General features: G+C 28.5%; 3 protein-coding genes across 3 annotated transcripts; all 3 read left to right on the top strand.

Annotated features, from left to right (window-relative positions):
- On the top strand, positions 3,729–4,160 carry LOC110011708. The gene has a single exon (XM_020692487.1). The coding sequence runs from the start codon at positions 3,729–3,731 to the stop codon at positions 4,158–4,160; it is 432 nt and encodes a 143-aa protein (XP_020548146.1).
- On the top strand, positions 10,901–12,391 carry LOC105157582 (protein TAP1). The gene is made up of 2 exons (XM_011073994.2): positions 10,901–11,159; positions 12,183–12,391. The coding sequence occupies exons 1-2, from the start codon at positions 10,910–10,912 to the stop codon at positions 12,293–12,295; spliced, it is 363 nt and encodes a 120-aa protein (XP_011072296.1). The 5' UTR covers positions 10,901–10,909; the 3' UTR covers positions 12,296–12,391.
- LOC105157581 (protein TAP1-like) lies at positions 15,998–16,805 on the top strand. Its single transcript, XM_011073993.1, has 2 exons — positions 15,998–16,277; positions 16,556–16,805. The coding sequence occupies exons 1-2, from the start codon at positions 16,034–16,036 to the stop codon at positions 16,708–16,710; spliced, it is 399 nt and encodes a 132-aa protein (XP_011072295.1). The 5' UTR covers positions 15,998–16,033; the 3' UTR covers positions 16,711–16,805.

Below are 17,598 nucleotides of genomic sequence, written 5' to 3'. Positions count from 1 at the left end.
CAAATTTCTCTATTTTTTGCTCCTTTTATAAAAGTTAACTTAAAAAGTCTATATTGCCAAAATTTAGAGCTGTCAAAATGTATTTTCAAAATTCACAGATTAACATGACTCCAGCATGGGTACACTGTGCGTAGTCTTAAATAAATAGAACAAAAACCATTTTTTTTAAATACCATTTCCTATAATTTTCATTCCTTGCAAAAAAAAAATAAATAAGTTGAAAACATTTATAATGCAAGCAATAGAGTGCCCAAAACATATTTTACACATTCCACACATCAACATACCCTCAGCATATCCCATGCTGAGGATAATATTGAATAAATAAACTAAAATAAAACTCGAATGTTTTACTAGAAATTCTTCCAGTTTGACTTACTTTATATTAATTAAATAAATATATATTATAAGGTAAATATACTACGTTAAAAAATGCATTTCTCTAGCTACACACGTTAATATCTTCCCAACTTGATGTGTTCTAAGGGTAAATATTTAACAATAGACTAAACGACTTTGACTTTTATTACAAATCCTCTATTTCTAGCTCCATATTAGAAAACATAAAATGATAAAAAAACCTCAAATTTCTTAATACAAATTCTTCTATTTTTCTTTCCATGCATTTATAAAAAATATAATAATAACATTTATAATGCAAAAATTAAAACACTGAACACATTTCCTTCAAGTTCCAAATATCAATAAGGGAGATGCGATGTGCAGAACAATAAACTAAAAAAAATAAAGCTCTAATTTTTATTACAATTTCCTTCATTTTCGCGTCTTATATAAATATGACCGAAGCCATCTTTGGTTGTCATGCATACATTATATTTTGACAAATCTATGAATTTAAAATATTAACTTAGGCCACTTTTACTTTGAGTTATTAGTTAGGATATCACAATTAATTACCTTTAATTTTTTCTTTATTTTTTCTTAACATCAGACAAATATTAATAGTAAAACCTGCTACAAAAGCCAATTATGGCTGGATTACAATTCTAAAGTTCTTTATATCACTTGGGTCCTGCCACACCAAATAAATAAGGCCTCAGAGTATAAGACTTGGATGAATGGGGAAAGTAATTAAAATAGTACCAAAAGGTTAAAAGAACATAATGCAAATGCAAAATTCTTGCTATAACGACAATCAAGTAGGGTTTGGCTTAACAACTTCTATTCTGTTTTACTTTTGGTTGAATATAGTTGTACTTCTTCAGCCTAACAATTATTAAAATTAGTTATATAGATTAATTGAAAGAAAACATTTAGTCAAACACTTGAAGGTCGAAATATGGTTTCTTTCTTCTATAAATAAGCATGGCCAACTCATGAAGATCATCGACAATAAAACATATATAGAGAAACCAACAATACGTTTAAACCTTCCCTAATGTCGGTTACCAAAATGTCCTACCCCTCAACACTTCTCCTAATAACTCTTCTTAGTATTGGATTTACAATATCTTCAGCTCAATTTCCAGTTGTTGATGTTCCTTTGGCTGGTGTTATAACTTGTACTAACACTTCCTTGGCAGCAGTCGGAACGTCCCGCGTAGTTCCACAGGCAAGAGTTGATGTTGTTTGTGGGCTTTCCCAATCAGTGCTACGATCAACAACAACCAACTCACAAGGACTTTATACCTTCTTCTTTAATCGGGTCGGAATTCCATTGTTATACAATCCAGAACAATGCTTGCTCAGGGTCGTATTACCTCCTGGCTCATGTGTATTTGTACCCCCTGGAGTTTCTATCACCTTTCCTATCATTGCCATTAGAAGCATCTTAGGTGTATTGAGCGCCTATATTCCCGGTGCACCAACCTATGTGGTGGCCTAAATAATGGAGCTTTGAAATTTATCAGATCATGTCGTTCTATATGCTAGATTAAGTGTACTACGGTCACACTTCAATGGTCGAGTCATAAACACAGTTGAATAAGAGCTCTTAAAAAAGTTATTGTCGTATTATGTTAGAGTGACGAGTGTATTGTACTGGATTTGTTAGATCAGTATGCCCAAAGACATGCTTTGCAAGCATGTTACGATGTACTGATTTACATACTTTGCTAATAAATGCAGTAGCATGTTTGAATTAGTGCATTGCGGTATTAGGTATTACTTGAAAAAATTTATCTTTTTTTACGCATTATAGAGGTGATGAAATTTGGAATTGCTGATAAAATAAATATATACAATTTATAATTAAATAAATACATCCATATGCTCAAACAAGGGGTTTGTCGAGGGTAGTGCTGATGAACAAAAAGCAATCATTTCTTGAATTACAAATTTCTCTATTTTTTGCTCCTTTTATAAAAGTTAACTTAAAAAGTCTATATTGCCAAAATTTAGAGCTATCAAAATGTATTTTCAAAATTCACAGATTAACATGGCTCCAGCATGGGTACACTGCGCGTAGTCTTGAATAAATAGAACAAAAACTATTTTTTTTAAATACCATTTCCTTTAATTTTCATTCCTTGCAAAAAAAAAAATAAATAAGTAGAAAACATTTATAATGCAAGCAATAGAGTGCCCAAAACATATTTTACACATTCCACACATCAACATACCCTCAGCATATCCCATGCTGAGGATAATATTGAATAAATAAACTAAAATAAAACTCGAATGTTTTACTAGAAATTCTTCCAGTTTGACTTACTTTATATTAATTAAATAAATATATATTATAAGGTAAATATACTACGTTAAAAAATGCATTTCTCTAGCTCCACACGTTAATGTCTTCCCAACTTGATGTGTTCTAAGGGTAAATACTTAACAATAGACTAAACGATTTTGACTTTTATTACAAATCCTCTATTTCTAGCTCCATTTTAGAAAACATAAAATGACAAAAAACCTCAAATTTCTTAATACAGTTTCTTCTATTTTTCTTTCCATGCATTTATAAAAAATATAGTAATAACTTTTATAATGCAAAAATTAAAACACTGAACACATTTCCTCACGTTCCAAATATCAATAAGGGAGATGCGATGTGCTGAACAATAAACTAAAAAAAATAAAGCTCTAATTTTTATTACAATTTCCTTCATTTTCGCGTCTTAGATAAATATGACTGAAGCCATCTAAGGTTGTCATGCATACATTATATTTTGACAAATCTATGAATTTAAAATATTAACTTAGGCCACTTTTACTTTGAGTTATTAGTTAGGATATCCCACTTAATTACCTTTAACTTTTTCTTTATTTTTTCTTAACATCAGACAAATATTAATAGTAAAACCTGCTACAAAAGCCAATTATGGCTGGGTTACAATTCTAAAGTTCTTTATATCACTTGGGTCCTGCCACACCAAATAAATAAGGCCTCAGAGTATAGGACTTGGATGAATGGGGAAAGTAATTAAAATAGTACCAAAAGGTTAAAAGAACAGAATGCAAATGCAAAATTCTTGCTATAACGACAATCAAGTAGGGTTTGGCTTAACAACTCAATTCAAATTAATACCTATTTCTATTCGGTTTTACTTTTGGTTGAATATAGTTGTACTTCTTCAGCCTAACAATTATTAAAATTAGTTATATAGATTAATTGAAAGAAAACATTTAGTCAAACACTTGAAGGTCGAAATATGGTTTCTTTCTTCTATAAATAAGCATGGCCAACTCATGAAGATCATCGACAATAAAACATATATAATGAAACCAACAATACGTTTAAACCTTCCCTAATGTCGGTTACCAAAATGTCCTACCCCTCAACACTTCTCCTAATAACTCTTCTTAGTATTGGATTTACAATATCTTCAGCTCAATTTCCAGTTGTTGATGTTCCTTTGGCTGGTGTTATAACTTGTACTAACACTTCCTTGGCAGCAGTCGGAACGTCCCGCGTAGTTCCACAGGCAAGAGTTGATGTTGTTTGTGGGCTTTCCCAATCAGTGCTACGATCAACAACAACCAACTCACAAGGACTTTATACCTTCTTCTTTAATCGGGTCGGAATTCCATTGTTATACAATCCAGAACAATGCTTGCTCAGGGTCGTATTACCTCCTGGCTCATGTGTATTTGTACCCCCTGGAGTTTCTATCACCTTTCCTATCATTGCCATTAGAAGCATCTTAGGTGTATTGAGCGCCTATATTCCCGGTGCACCAACCTATGTGGTGGCCTAAATAATGGAGCTTTGAAATTTATCAGATCATGTCGTTCTATATGCTAGATTAAGTGTACTACGGTCACACTTCAATGGTCGAGTCATAAACACAGTTGAATAAGAGCTCTTAAAAAAGTTATTGTCGTATTATGTTAGAGTGACGAGTGTATTGTACTGGATTTGTTAGATCAGTATGCCCAAAGACATGCTTTGCAAGCATGTTACGATGTACTGATTTACATACTTTGCTAATAAATGCAGTAGCATGTTTGAATTAGTGCATTGCGGTATTAGGTATTACTTGAAAAAATTTATCTTTTTCTACGCATTATAGATGTGATGAAATTTGGAATTGCTGATAAAATAAATATATACAATTTATAATTAAATAAATACATCAACATGCTCAAACAAGGAGTTTGTCGAGGGTAGTGCTGATGAACAAAAAACAATCATTTCTTTAATTACAAATTTCTCTATTTTTTGCTCCTTTTATAAAAGTTAACTTAAAAAGTCTATATTGCCAAAATTTAGAGCTATCAAAATGTATTTTCAAAATTCACAGATTAACATGGCTCCAGCATGGGTACACTGCGCGTAGTCTTGAATAAATAGAATAAAAACTATTTTTTTTAAATACCATTTCCTATAATTTTCATTCCTTGCAAAAAAAAAATAAATAAGTTGAAAACATTTATAATGCAAGCAATAGAGTGCCCAAAACATATTTTACACATTCCACACATCAACATACCCTCAGCATATCCCATGCTGAGGATAATATTGAATAAATAAACTAAAATAATACTCGAATGTTTTACTAGAAATTCTTCCAGTTTGACTTACTTTATATTAATTAAATAAATATATATTGTAAGGTAGTAAATATACTACGTTAAAAAATGCATTTCTCTAGCTCCACACGTTAATGTCTTCCCAACTTGATGTGTTCTAAGGGTAAATACTTAACAATAGACTAAACGACTTTGACTTTTATTACAAATCCTCTATTTCTAGCTCCATTTTAGAAAACATAAAATGATAAAAAAACTCAAATTTCTTAATACAATTTCTTCTATTTTTCTTTCCATGCATTTATAAAAAATATAGTAATAACATTTATAATGCAAAAATTAAAACACTGAACACATTTCCTCACGTTCCAAACATCAGTAAGTCTCCCGCATGCGATGTGCTGAACAATAAACTAAAAAAAATAAAGCTCTAATTTTTATTACAATTTCCTTCATTTTCGCGTCTTAGATAAATATGACTGAAGCCATCTTTGGTTGTCATGCATACATTATATTTTGACAAATATATGAATTTAAAATATTAACTTAGGCCACTTTTACTTTGAGTTATTAGTTAGGATATCCCACTTAATTACCTTTAACTTTTTCTTTATTTTTTCTTAACATCAGACAAATATTAATAGTAAAAACATCAGTAAGTCTCCCGCATGCGATGTGCTGAACAATAAACTAAAAAAAATAAAGCTCTAATTTTTATTACAATTTCCTTCATTTTCGCGTCTTAGATAAATATGACTGAAGCCATCTTTGGTTGTCATGCATACATTATATTTTGACAAATATATGAATTTAAAATATTAACTTAGGCCACTTTTACTTTGAGTTATTAGTTAGGATATCCCACTTAATTACCTTTAATTTTTTCTTTATTTTTTCTTAACATCAGACAAATATTAGTAGTAAAACCTGCTACAAAAGCTAATTATGGCTGGATTACAATTCTAAAGTTCTTTATATCACTTGGGTCCTGCCACACCAAATAAATACCACGCCAAATAAAGAAGGCCTTAGAGAATAAGATTTGGATGAATGGGGAAAGTGACTAAAATAGTACCAAAAGGCTAAAAGAACGGAACGCAAATGGGAAATTCTTGCTATAACGACAATCAAGTAGGGTTTGGCTTAACAACTCAATTCAAATTAATACCTATTTCTATTCGGTTTTACTTTTGGTTGAATATAGTTGTACTTCTTCTGCCTAACGATTATTAAAGTTAGCTATATAGATTAATTGAAAGAAAACATTTAGTCAAACACTTGAAGGTCGAAATATGGTTTCTTTCTTCTATAAATAAGCATGGCCAACTCATGAAGATCATCGACAATAAAACATATATAGAGAAACCAACAATACGTTTAAACCTTCCCTAATGTCGGTTACCAAAATAGCCTACCCCTCAACACTTCTCCTAATAACTCTTCTTAGTATTGGATTTACCGTATCTTTAGCTCAATTTCCAGTTGTTGATGTTCCTTTGGCTGGTGTCATAACTTGTACTAACACTTCCTTTCAATTTCCAGTTGTTGATGTTCCTTTGGCTGGTGTCATAACTTGTACTAACACTTCCTTGGCAGCAGTCGTAACGTCCCGTGTAGTTCCACAGGCAAGAGTTGATGTTGTTTGTGGGCTTTCCCAATTAGTGCTACGATCAACAACAACCAACTCACAAGGACTTTATACCTTCTTCTTTAATCGGGTCGGAATTCCATTGTTATACAATCCAGAACTGTGACGTCCGTAGAATTTTTCTCATAATGGGAAGACTAATTGGTAATTATTAAAAATTTAAATTTAATTAGTAAATAAATTATAGATTGAATTTGGAATAAAATAAAACTTGAACGGATTAAATTGGAGTTTGTTATAATATTTGGGGGCAAATTATATTAATTAAGATAATTAATTATCTACAAAGTCTCCAATTCCTTGATTTCTTCTGTGCGTTATATGAAACAACTCCAATTCATTTACTTCACGGCCAAGATCTTTTTCCTAAAATCATATAAATAACATTATCAATATCTAGAAAATAAAATGCAATAAATAATATTTTGAAACCTCAAAATAAAGTTTACCATTCTCATCTTGTGTGCTCCTTGTGAAATAGAACCACCAGTGTGCTTTGTGACTACAATATGCCAAGGCATAAGAAATTTACACATGCACAGACTAACTGAAGGACTTAATACATAAATTGTAGCTTGCAACTCCGCTACTCTAGTTTTGTAAATGTGGTGCATGAGTTATTATAGCAATGTCACTAGTCTCATATAGTGAAAAGTTTGAAACAGTTAGAAGCTAATTAAGCACATAATAGTTCGAAAAATTAAGGAATGTAAATAACTTATGAACAACATATGCTATATTATATACCTTCATAAAGAACTAGCAGTCAAGGCCCATTATAAGGAAAGGTTAAGAAATTGTAAGTTATATTGTAAAGCATCATAGCAGTAATTACAAAGTTATACTCATAATAAGGTTACTCTATCTGTCTTTAGGAACTGCTTGAAAATGAGAACTTTTGTTGAACTCCCACTAAAAGAAACAAAAATATTAGATAAAAGGTATTAATGGCAATGTGAAAATAGTCACGAAAATATGTTTTAAGTGAAAATAATTCCAATTTTACCATAACAATGGTTCACAAGCTTACCAACAAGGAATAGTATTTTAGTTGTTACTGTTTTTCTTTAGAGGTATTTTAGTTTAGTTATAAGTCAACAGTGACAACTTGGACACTATTCTAGTACTATGGAACTTAAAATTATTAGTGGCAAATAAAAGTTTTTTCCACTTAATATATAATAGCTTCACTTCACATTTTGTCACTAATATATACTCATACTGTTGTAGTATCATGGAATCTTCTTAAGACGAGAAATCAAAGGAATCATCAAAATCTTGTCTTTAAAAGGGGCAGCTGAATCATAAGTTGCTAATACAAAGATAAGAGAAAAAGTAATCACAAATGAAAAGTCAGTCATACAATTAGTTTCACTTGAACACTGCAGGTAGATACTATTTCCAGGAACAGTGCTAGAAATATGTCACAACAGGAAAGCTAACTGAGATTTTCAGATAACGTCAGAAAGATCTTTCTTGCACTAGCATATGGAAAAGAACCAAGAAATGGGAGCAACTTTCTCCTCCTATAAAGACCTCGATGATGATGGCTTAATGATCAGCTCATTCGAACAAAATTACGTATGTGCAATGGCTTAGTTGCCAATGTTAATAGACCCTCATCATGAGCAGCATCTATTATATGCTAAATGTGTATGCATTTCTTAAATGAGAATTGCTAGTTCCATTTATTGTTAGAGTTGTTATTACCTACCAAATACAATAGCATCATATGGTAATATCCCCAGTTCTATCTTACACTGAGATGAAGTTTAACGGACAAACAATGAATTATCCATCACTACTTTAAGCAACTAATTCAATGTAGATCTTTATAAGTTTTTTCGAACTCAGATACTAGAAGATTCTTTTGTCAATTGACAAACATAAAGTGATGATCCCATTCCATTGTAAGGAATGTGTAGAAAACATACAGCAATCTCTTTCAAGCAATTTATCAAACAAGTAGCAAGCACTCAAATGTTTTCTCTGATTTCAAGTTGCCACTCAATCATCAACTTATATGATTACATACAAAAATCTATTTCAATTAAGCTAATCAAAAAGGTAAAAATAGGGGGAAATGAAAAATAAAGAGGAGATTGAAAGCGATAACTAAGCAAAAAGAAAACTAACATTTTTGTTCGAATGACTCTTTTCCTCCACCGGCCACCCATGAATAGCTGCGCCAATACACCGGCGAGTTGATGACTGCGGCACGCAGCGAGAAAGGAAGAACAGCTTCGTACGTGACTCTGAGTGAGAAAGGAAGAAAATGACTACAATTTGGGGGTAACTTGCAATTTGGGGATTTTGAGATTTAATTTCATTTTTACTAATAATAATAATTTTTAAAAAATAATATATATAAAAAAGGAAAAAGAAAACAAAATTTAGTTTTAATTTTTATTTATAAAAATATGAAATAAAAATGAAAATAATGACAGAATTAAAGACGGAAATAAAAAATATATATTTTTTGAATTCATCTTTTATTCCGTCTTAAATTTTTTGTTTTATTATCAAATCAAAGACGGAATACTTTTTATATTTTTTATTTTTTTCCAAAATTTCCTATTCATTAAAAATTCAGTCAATATAAAGATTTATTTTATAATTTTAAGACGGAAACTTTTCCCATCGTTAAATCCGTCTTTGAAAGTTTAAATATTTTGACGGAGATATTTCCGTCTTTGATTTCCGTCTATGAAGAAATAACGAGATGTACAAGTTAAAATCTCAAGAAATAATAATTAAAAATATTTTCATTACCAATAATTAATAAAGAAAATGGGGAGGAAGACTATTACTGTATAATATTGTTGACGTTCATTGTGGTCTTAATGACATCATCGGCAGTTGGTACTTTCACAAAGAATGCTACGATAAATGTGCTGCAATATGCCCTTTATTTTGCCCTTTACTTTTTTTTATTTAAATTTATATTTAGTCGCTTAACTTATATTATTTGATGTTTTTGTCTTTCAATTTTTTAGCATAGCATTTTGTTCCTATATTTTTTTATTTTCCTATCCCTTTTTCCTCCACAGTTCACCTCCATAGATGAGAACGGTGAACTCCAATAAAAAAATAACTAAAATTATGAAAAATAAAAAATATAGGATAAAAATACAACCTCAGAAACTTAAAGTATAATAATACTGGTAAAAATGAGGCAATAAAAATAATAGCCTCAATTTTAAAAGGTCACATGAGATACACATGTATTCTCCCGACAAAAAGAGTAAACTTCAATGAAAATAAAAAATAAAAACTGAAATGCAAAAATTAAAAAAGTATAGGACAAAATTATTACTCTAATAACAATTCAGTTGTCGAGTTACAGAAATAGAAAGGGTTCATATAATCTTGACAGTAATTAGCAGATTATTGAAAATAATATACATTTGATATAAATTATATTGTGCGAGAAAAATAGACACAAAAACCGTCGCAAATTGATCCACATCATAAGATTAACTGAAAAGTTTGAGAGCGATAAATGACTTTTAGTTTAATTAAAGATTAAAGTGACATTATTATTTAGATAAAGAGATATAAAGGTGGGACTCACTTTTAATACACTAAGAAAAAAGAGAAAATCGTCATTAATAATTAGGCCCCACCTCATAAATTTTGAGATAATAACAAATACCTTTTTGTTATTTAAAAAATTGAAAATGACCCCCAAAATTGTTTGATGGCATTATGTCATTCTTGACACGAGGTCTGGAAATGTCCGCTTGGTCCTTGCTATTCTTTATAAAAGAAAATTAAAAAATTTTAATTAAAAATTTAACGAGATGAAATTTCCTTCTAGCCCTTCTACTCCATAAAAAAATATAATATTTTGAAAAATAAGTAAATATTATTTTATAGTTTATAAAAGCATTTTAGCTAATTCACCACAAAAAAATAATTGATGGAACTTAATGGGAATTGACGGAATGGGCTAATAGTTGGACGGGAGGTAAAAAAATCAAGGATAAGCAATTTTCCAAAAAATAAAAAGATATTTGTAATTACATCAAAAAATTTAAAAAAACTCGTTGTAAATTACTATATTATTTATGACGAATTTCCTTTTTAGACATGCCAAAAAAACAATATGGCCATCGCTACAAAAGTTCAACCTACATAAATAAATAATTGACATATCATCACAACTAAAATTCCCCACCTACATGTTGACAATTTGTCCCTCCTCCAAATCTTGAAAATTCAATGACTAGTACATGTAATCTAATTCATTAAACATGAACTATAAATCTACTAAGAATGAACCACAACCCGTTATTATTACAGGGATTAGATCCATTTACAGACATGAACGACAACAAAAATTTTCAGACAATAACTCAAGTTGTGGTCTTAATGCTGTTATTTGCAGGCGAAGCCTCGGCATCTTTCAAGCATTGCTTCCCCGGTTGCGCTATCAGTTGCCTCTTCGGCGGCCACAAACTGTTTTGTGTAGTCAAATGCTTCGCCAAGTGCCTCACTGGCGAGGGCTTTTCGTCTGGGTTCGACTATTGCAAGCTCGGCTGCGCAGTTGATCAATGCACTCCTTTTGCCGATGGTGAGAACGTTTTGCTGCCGTTTGAGTTATGGGCTTTAAATGTAATTTTAGTTGGGCACATGGTTTTTTTCGATAATATTTGCCAACTCCAGCCACCGAAGAATCAAAATTGTGAAAAATTAAAAATTTCAATGATCTATTTGCTATTCTAGAAAAATAAATAGCTGAAATTCCAAAATAAAAAAATATAGGACAAAAATTGCATTTAATTCTTGAATTGTGCGTTGGAAACGTTGTGTGCGTTGTAGGAAAAGATAAATAAGGAAACTATTTAGTATCAGGGGTAATTACACTTGAACACCCTTTGAGAATGTAAAATTACACTTTTCCTCAAGAAGGTTTTGAAATTGCACTTACATCCTATTCAAAAAAAAATTATTTACACCTGATCTTCTTTAATTAGGCTTTGGACGAAAAATGCTGACTGTTAGCAAAAAATATTAAATAAATTTTTAACTTTGCGCCGCATTTAGCATTCTCATTTATATTTTTATACTTATAAAGGAATAAATATAATATATATATATATATATATATGTATATAGAGTGAGGTTAACATCATTACATTATTACCCATATTATTATAAAATTATTACATGTAAATCAAGGGTAAAGTAGAACATTTATGTATTTTTTCACTAACGTCGGCATTTTTCATTCAAATTCTAATGAAAATGAGATATGTGTAAATAGTGAATTTTCAAAGGGGTGTGATTGTAATTTCAAAACTTCTTTGAGGGAAAGTGTAATTTCATATTTTCAGAGGAAGTTCAAAGATAATTAACCCTTATTATTATTATCGGGGTAAATTACAGTTATCTCTCATGATACTTATCATAATTATAAATACATCTTCGTTATATAAAAATATTATAAATATCCGGTAAAATAAAAATAGTTATGTAACTTTTAGACAATCATGTTGAAATTAGTACTTTATAATTATATCAAATCTCGTTAGCAGCAGCTGCAATTACCCTTATGATTATTGTTGTTATTAAATCAATGTTTTGGTGATTGCAGATTTTAAGATGGAAGATGTTGAGAAAGTGAATAGGTGTGTTAATGAGTGTGAAATTGGAGAATGTGGCCTCTTGCCCCAACAAATGGCTTCAAGCTCATCACCACCAAGATGATGGAGTTTCTGCCCAAATTTGATCATTACATCCATGCTTGATAAGATCTACAACAAAGGAAATAATTTGGAAAAATAAATTTACATATTGCTGTGGATTAAAAATTATTTATATCCAGATTTTTTTCCCTCATCCTAAGCTAAATTTATTTTATTTATTTATTTATCTGACATCCACCTTCCCTATTAATTATTTTATTTAGGATATGTAACATTGGAACTCCCTGAAGTTGTGTCAAATTACACAAATACCCCTATTTTTTCCGTAAAATTACAGCTTATTAATTTTAATTGTAATTACAACTGTAACATTAAGAAGTGTAGTTGAAATTTTACACAAGGCATGACGTGTAACTGTAATTTTTAACCTAATTTCAGAGAGTCCCAATATAATTTACTCTTGGATTTAGTCAAAGATTCTAATCACATTTTACTTAAAGATTGCAATATATAAGTATATACAAACAATATATTATTTTTATGAAATAATCTAGAGTTTATATTCTAAATTGAAAATATAAAAAATGACAACTTCAGAATTCAAACTTAAAATGAAATATAAATAGAACAATATATAACTTAAAATGAAATAAGATATGTTAGTTTTAGTCTAATAAATAATTAGAATGATTGGTAACTATGTACGTGTTTTTTTTAAAAGCGAAAGTAATAAACTATTATTCTTTTTTTTAATAATAAATTAATTATAAATATCAATATTTAACAACTATCATAAAAAATAACAATCATATAGTATTCATCAATATCAGACAACTATAAATGATCAACAGGGCAAAATGATTTTTTAGTCTCATAAAGTAAACACAGAATTTTTTTTAATACCACCAAATATAATAGGTATCGCTTTTAACCTCATAAAACTCATCAAACCCTTTTCGTCATAAAAAATCATGTGCGTTGCACATGGATGTTAACTCTATTAACTCCCCCTTTGGGAGGGAAAAATGCAAGTGAACCAACAAAAAGAAAGAGGAAATATTGGCTACAAACAGACTCAACTCATGTCTGGAAATATTTTAATAAACTTTGGTCACAAACTATAAGAAATAAAAAATATTTAAAAAATTAAATATATTGGAGAATTTTTATTTTAATATAAATAATAAAATAGTTTTAAAATTATAATTAGTTGTGTTTTAGTTAATTTATAGGATCATTTTATTATTCTTTAAAAAAATTATTATATTGTCCGAAAATATCTTAATATCTGACCACAAATTATAAGAAATAAAATTTTGTTTTTTTCAATAAAAGCATTAGATAAATTTTATTTTTAAATAAATAATAAATAAATTTTAAAATAATTTGTATTTGAGATAAATTTTGGCATCTTTTTATTCTTTTTGAAAATTAAATTATTATTTAGTTTGAAAATATTTTAATAAATTATAACCACAAACTATAAGAAATCAAATTTATTTTTTAAAATAAAAGTATTAGATAAATTTTATTTTTATATAAATTTTAAAATTATATTATTTGTACTTGAGATAAATTCTAACATCTTTTTTATTTTTAATATAAATAATAATTTATAATAAACTAAAATTTAAAGTTATAATAAAATTTCTCAAATATTTTTAAAAAAATTAAGTATATCAAAATATTTGTAGACCAAAAAATTGATTCAAAAAATAACAAAAATATGCAAAAATTTATCTTATATATAAATAATTATAATTTAAAATTAATTCATTGTTTATACAAAAAATTATCTAACATTTTTATTTTAGAAAAATAAATTTTACTTCTTATAGTTTGTGGTGAAAGTTTATTAAAATATATTTAGACTAAATAATAATTTAATTTCAAAAAATATTTAAAATATGCTATAATCTATATGAAATAAAAATAATTATAATTTAAAAAATATTTTATTATTTGTAATAAAATAAAATATCTCTAATACTATTATTTTATACAAAAATAAATTTTAATTCTAATATTATGATCAAAGTTTATTAAAATAATTTAAGACCAAATACCAATTCAATTTCAAAAAAAAATAAAAAGATACTAAAAATTATCTCAAATTCAAATAAATATAAATTTAAAATTCTTTTTTTATTTATATTAAAATAAAGTTTCTTTAATATTTTTATTTTTGGAAAGTAACTTTATATCTTAAGTTTGTGGTCAAAGTTTATCAAAATACTTTTATATCAAATAACAATTAATTTTAAAAAATAATAAAATTTGCTAAAATTTATTCAAATTCAAATAATTACAATTTAAAAATTAATGACTTATGTATTTACAATTAACCTTTATCTAATATTTTTAAAATTAATTTTATTATATATAGTTTCAGGTCAAAGTTTATTAAAATATTTTCAAACATAATTCAATTTTAAAAAAGATATAAAAGTAAAATTTATCTAATACTTTTAGTTAAAAAAATAAATTTTATTTCTTATAGTTTGTGGTCAAAGTTTATTAAAATATTTTTCTCGTTTTTTGGTGGTTCACATGTATTTACTATTAAAATAAAATAATGCCTTCTATTAAAATAGAATCATTCTACATGTTAATGGGGTTCGAACTCACAGCCTTAGAGTCATGGGATTTCTATTTTTGCTAATTGAGTTGGGTCTCATTGATAGATATATATATATGAATTGCTTATTAAACACTAAATTTTGTTATGAGTATTTTTATAAAAAATAAAAAGTGAGCAAATTGAACTTATCATCCTCAATAACTTAAAACAATATATTATTTTTTTAATGTAAAATATATATGTTTTAATGAAATACATTTGGTTATTAAAATGTATAAATTTTGAAAGCTACATAAAAGAAAAATAAATTAAATATTTGCAGATTTATTCTTACTTAATTCATTTGAATGCAGAATTTATTTTACAGAATAGAATAGCAAATTTAAATTATCAGGTCGAAATATATATACATATATATGCATATATCACCACAAAAAAATATAATATTTAATCATGCTAATTGTGATGGTTAAAAATAAAATAACCGTAGTAAATAGTAATTGACCACCTCCATGGTATCTCCAAGGGTGACTAAAACATTTATCATGGTTATTAGCCATAGCAAATAACTCTTTTCTGGTAGAAAATTTATATTTTTGCATTAATTTTATTTAACCGTGATCAATAAAAATTATTTACCACATATTTTTTTAGTGTATATATATAAACATATTATTAGCTTATATTAGAAAAGACAACAAAATTTAAGGGCCATTGTGCAGTCCAATTTTCATTCTCTTGTAAAGCCAAAACCAGATGATATATAATATTTACTTACATCAAAATTACCAAAAAAGCTAGATTTCCAAAATCATTATAATCATCTACAAATCATTAAATACATACTATAAATGTTCATCGATACACAAAATAACAAATAAAGTCACCCTTCACGTGCCCAAAATCCAGTTACACACATCATAATCAAGTCAAAATTCAATAACAAATTAACACAATCGCACTATAAAATCGAACTATATGTATGAGCAGGTTAGGCATTAAAATCCATCATTTGTGTCCTAATTAGTAAATCCATCAAGTCACCCTTCACGTGCCCAGAATCCAGTTACACACATCATAATCAAGTCAAAATTCAATAATAAATTAACACAATCGTACTATAAAATCGATCTATATATACTAGCAAACTAGACATTAAAATCCATCATTTGTGAACAAATAGCTCCTAATTGGTAAATCCATCAACACTATTCCACCATGTCTGAAGCCAATTCAAGCATAGCTGTGATGCTGGTGTTGATGTTGGCGTACGCTGGGCAAGCATCCGCGTCTTTCAAGGACTGCTTCAAGATTTGTGCCCTCGGCTGTGTCATCTCGCCAAATAAACCGGCATGTATAGTCAAATGCATCGCAAAGTGCATTATTCTTCCGCCGAGCGCCACTGGTCTTGACTATTGCAAACTCGGCTGTGCGGTTGATCAATGCACGGTGTTCCAAAGCGGTAGGTTTTCCTCGTCTATTTCTATTGTTCAAGGGAGTTTTTTGTCAATTAATGCTTTTATAAGGGGTAAGATGCAATTAATCCTATACGTATATTCTCTTTTATTCCAAATACAACCTTGTTTAACTAAGCATTTTATTTTTATTTAGCGATGTATGACATTTATATAAATGTCAATATTTCGGACAGTGAAAACTAACATTTGTAGATAAAACATAGGAAATGTTACAATAACATTTATGCTAATGAAATCGAGCTATGTTGAAAATGGACTGCAGATTCGAACAAAGTGGATGATTGTGTAACTAAGTGCGAGACCGGCAAATGTAGCCTGTTCAGGCTAGAGACAGCAGCTTCTCCGGTCTCGACTTCCCCGGAGAAGTCGTCACCATCACCATCACGAACTCCAGCTCCGTCTTCAACTGGGCAATAAGCTTTTGGGTCGACCCGCATCGTTACTTCAAAGTGGAAAATAAATGAAACAAGTTTATTTGTTTTGGACCGTACATGTATTTCTCTATGTCTGTGTGTTTGCATGAGTTAATATTGTTGGATATCAGTATTATATTGTACGCACTAGAAGAAATATAATTTTTGTTATGATTAATTAATATGAATAAAAATTATATTGATTAACTATGGCTACACAATGGATATTAGCCGTTGTTTTTACAGGCGAGGCCAAAGCATTAGTCTCAACTAAAAATTATGATAAATATTTTTATCATAGTTAAGATCATAACAAATTGTGATTAATCGAAAACTCAAGTTTTTATATTTAATTTTTTAACCATTAAATAATATTGATTTATTATGATTTTTAAACAGATGTCAAAAACATAAGTTTTCACATTCATTTGTAATAACGTGTGTCTAGTAAATATTTGAGAAGTGACTGTAAAAAATATAAAATAGGTGATATTTAATAATATAGTATATTTTTTGTAAATATTATTTTGAAAAATCTCAAAACATAGTGTTTATTTAATTTGATTTAACAAATTACATTTTTTCCCAAATTTTGAAATTATACTGACACCCTTTTCGAAAATTCTCCCATTTATAATTATATTATTTTATTAAAGTTTGGACAAAATTATTAAAATAAGTGTGCAATAATTACATTAAACTTATAATTTTTCGCCTCATCTAACATTCCATATAATTAATCACAACATGGGTTGGTCAAATGGGCGATTAATTCATGATCAAAATAGAATTGTAACGCTTGGAGAGTAATTAAAATAACATTCCTATCCGATAATTAAATCCGTAAATCAATCAACATGTAATTCCTAAAAAACATGTCGGAAAATTTTCA

This window comes from Sesamum indicum, linkage group LG3 (assembly GCF_000512975.1).
Source record: "Sesamum indicum cultivar Zhongzhi No. 13 linkage group LG3, S_indicum_v1.0, whole genome shotgun sequence".
NCBI classification, from domain to species: Eukaryota; Viridiplantae; Streptophyta; class Magnoliopsida; order Lamiales; family Pedaliaceae; genus Sesamum; species Sesamum indicum.
Note: the sequence above shows the minus strand (reverse complement) of the source record. Positions and strands in the feature narration are given on the sequence as shown.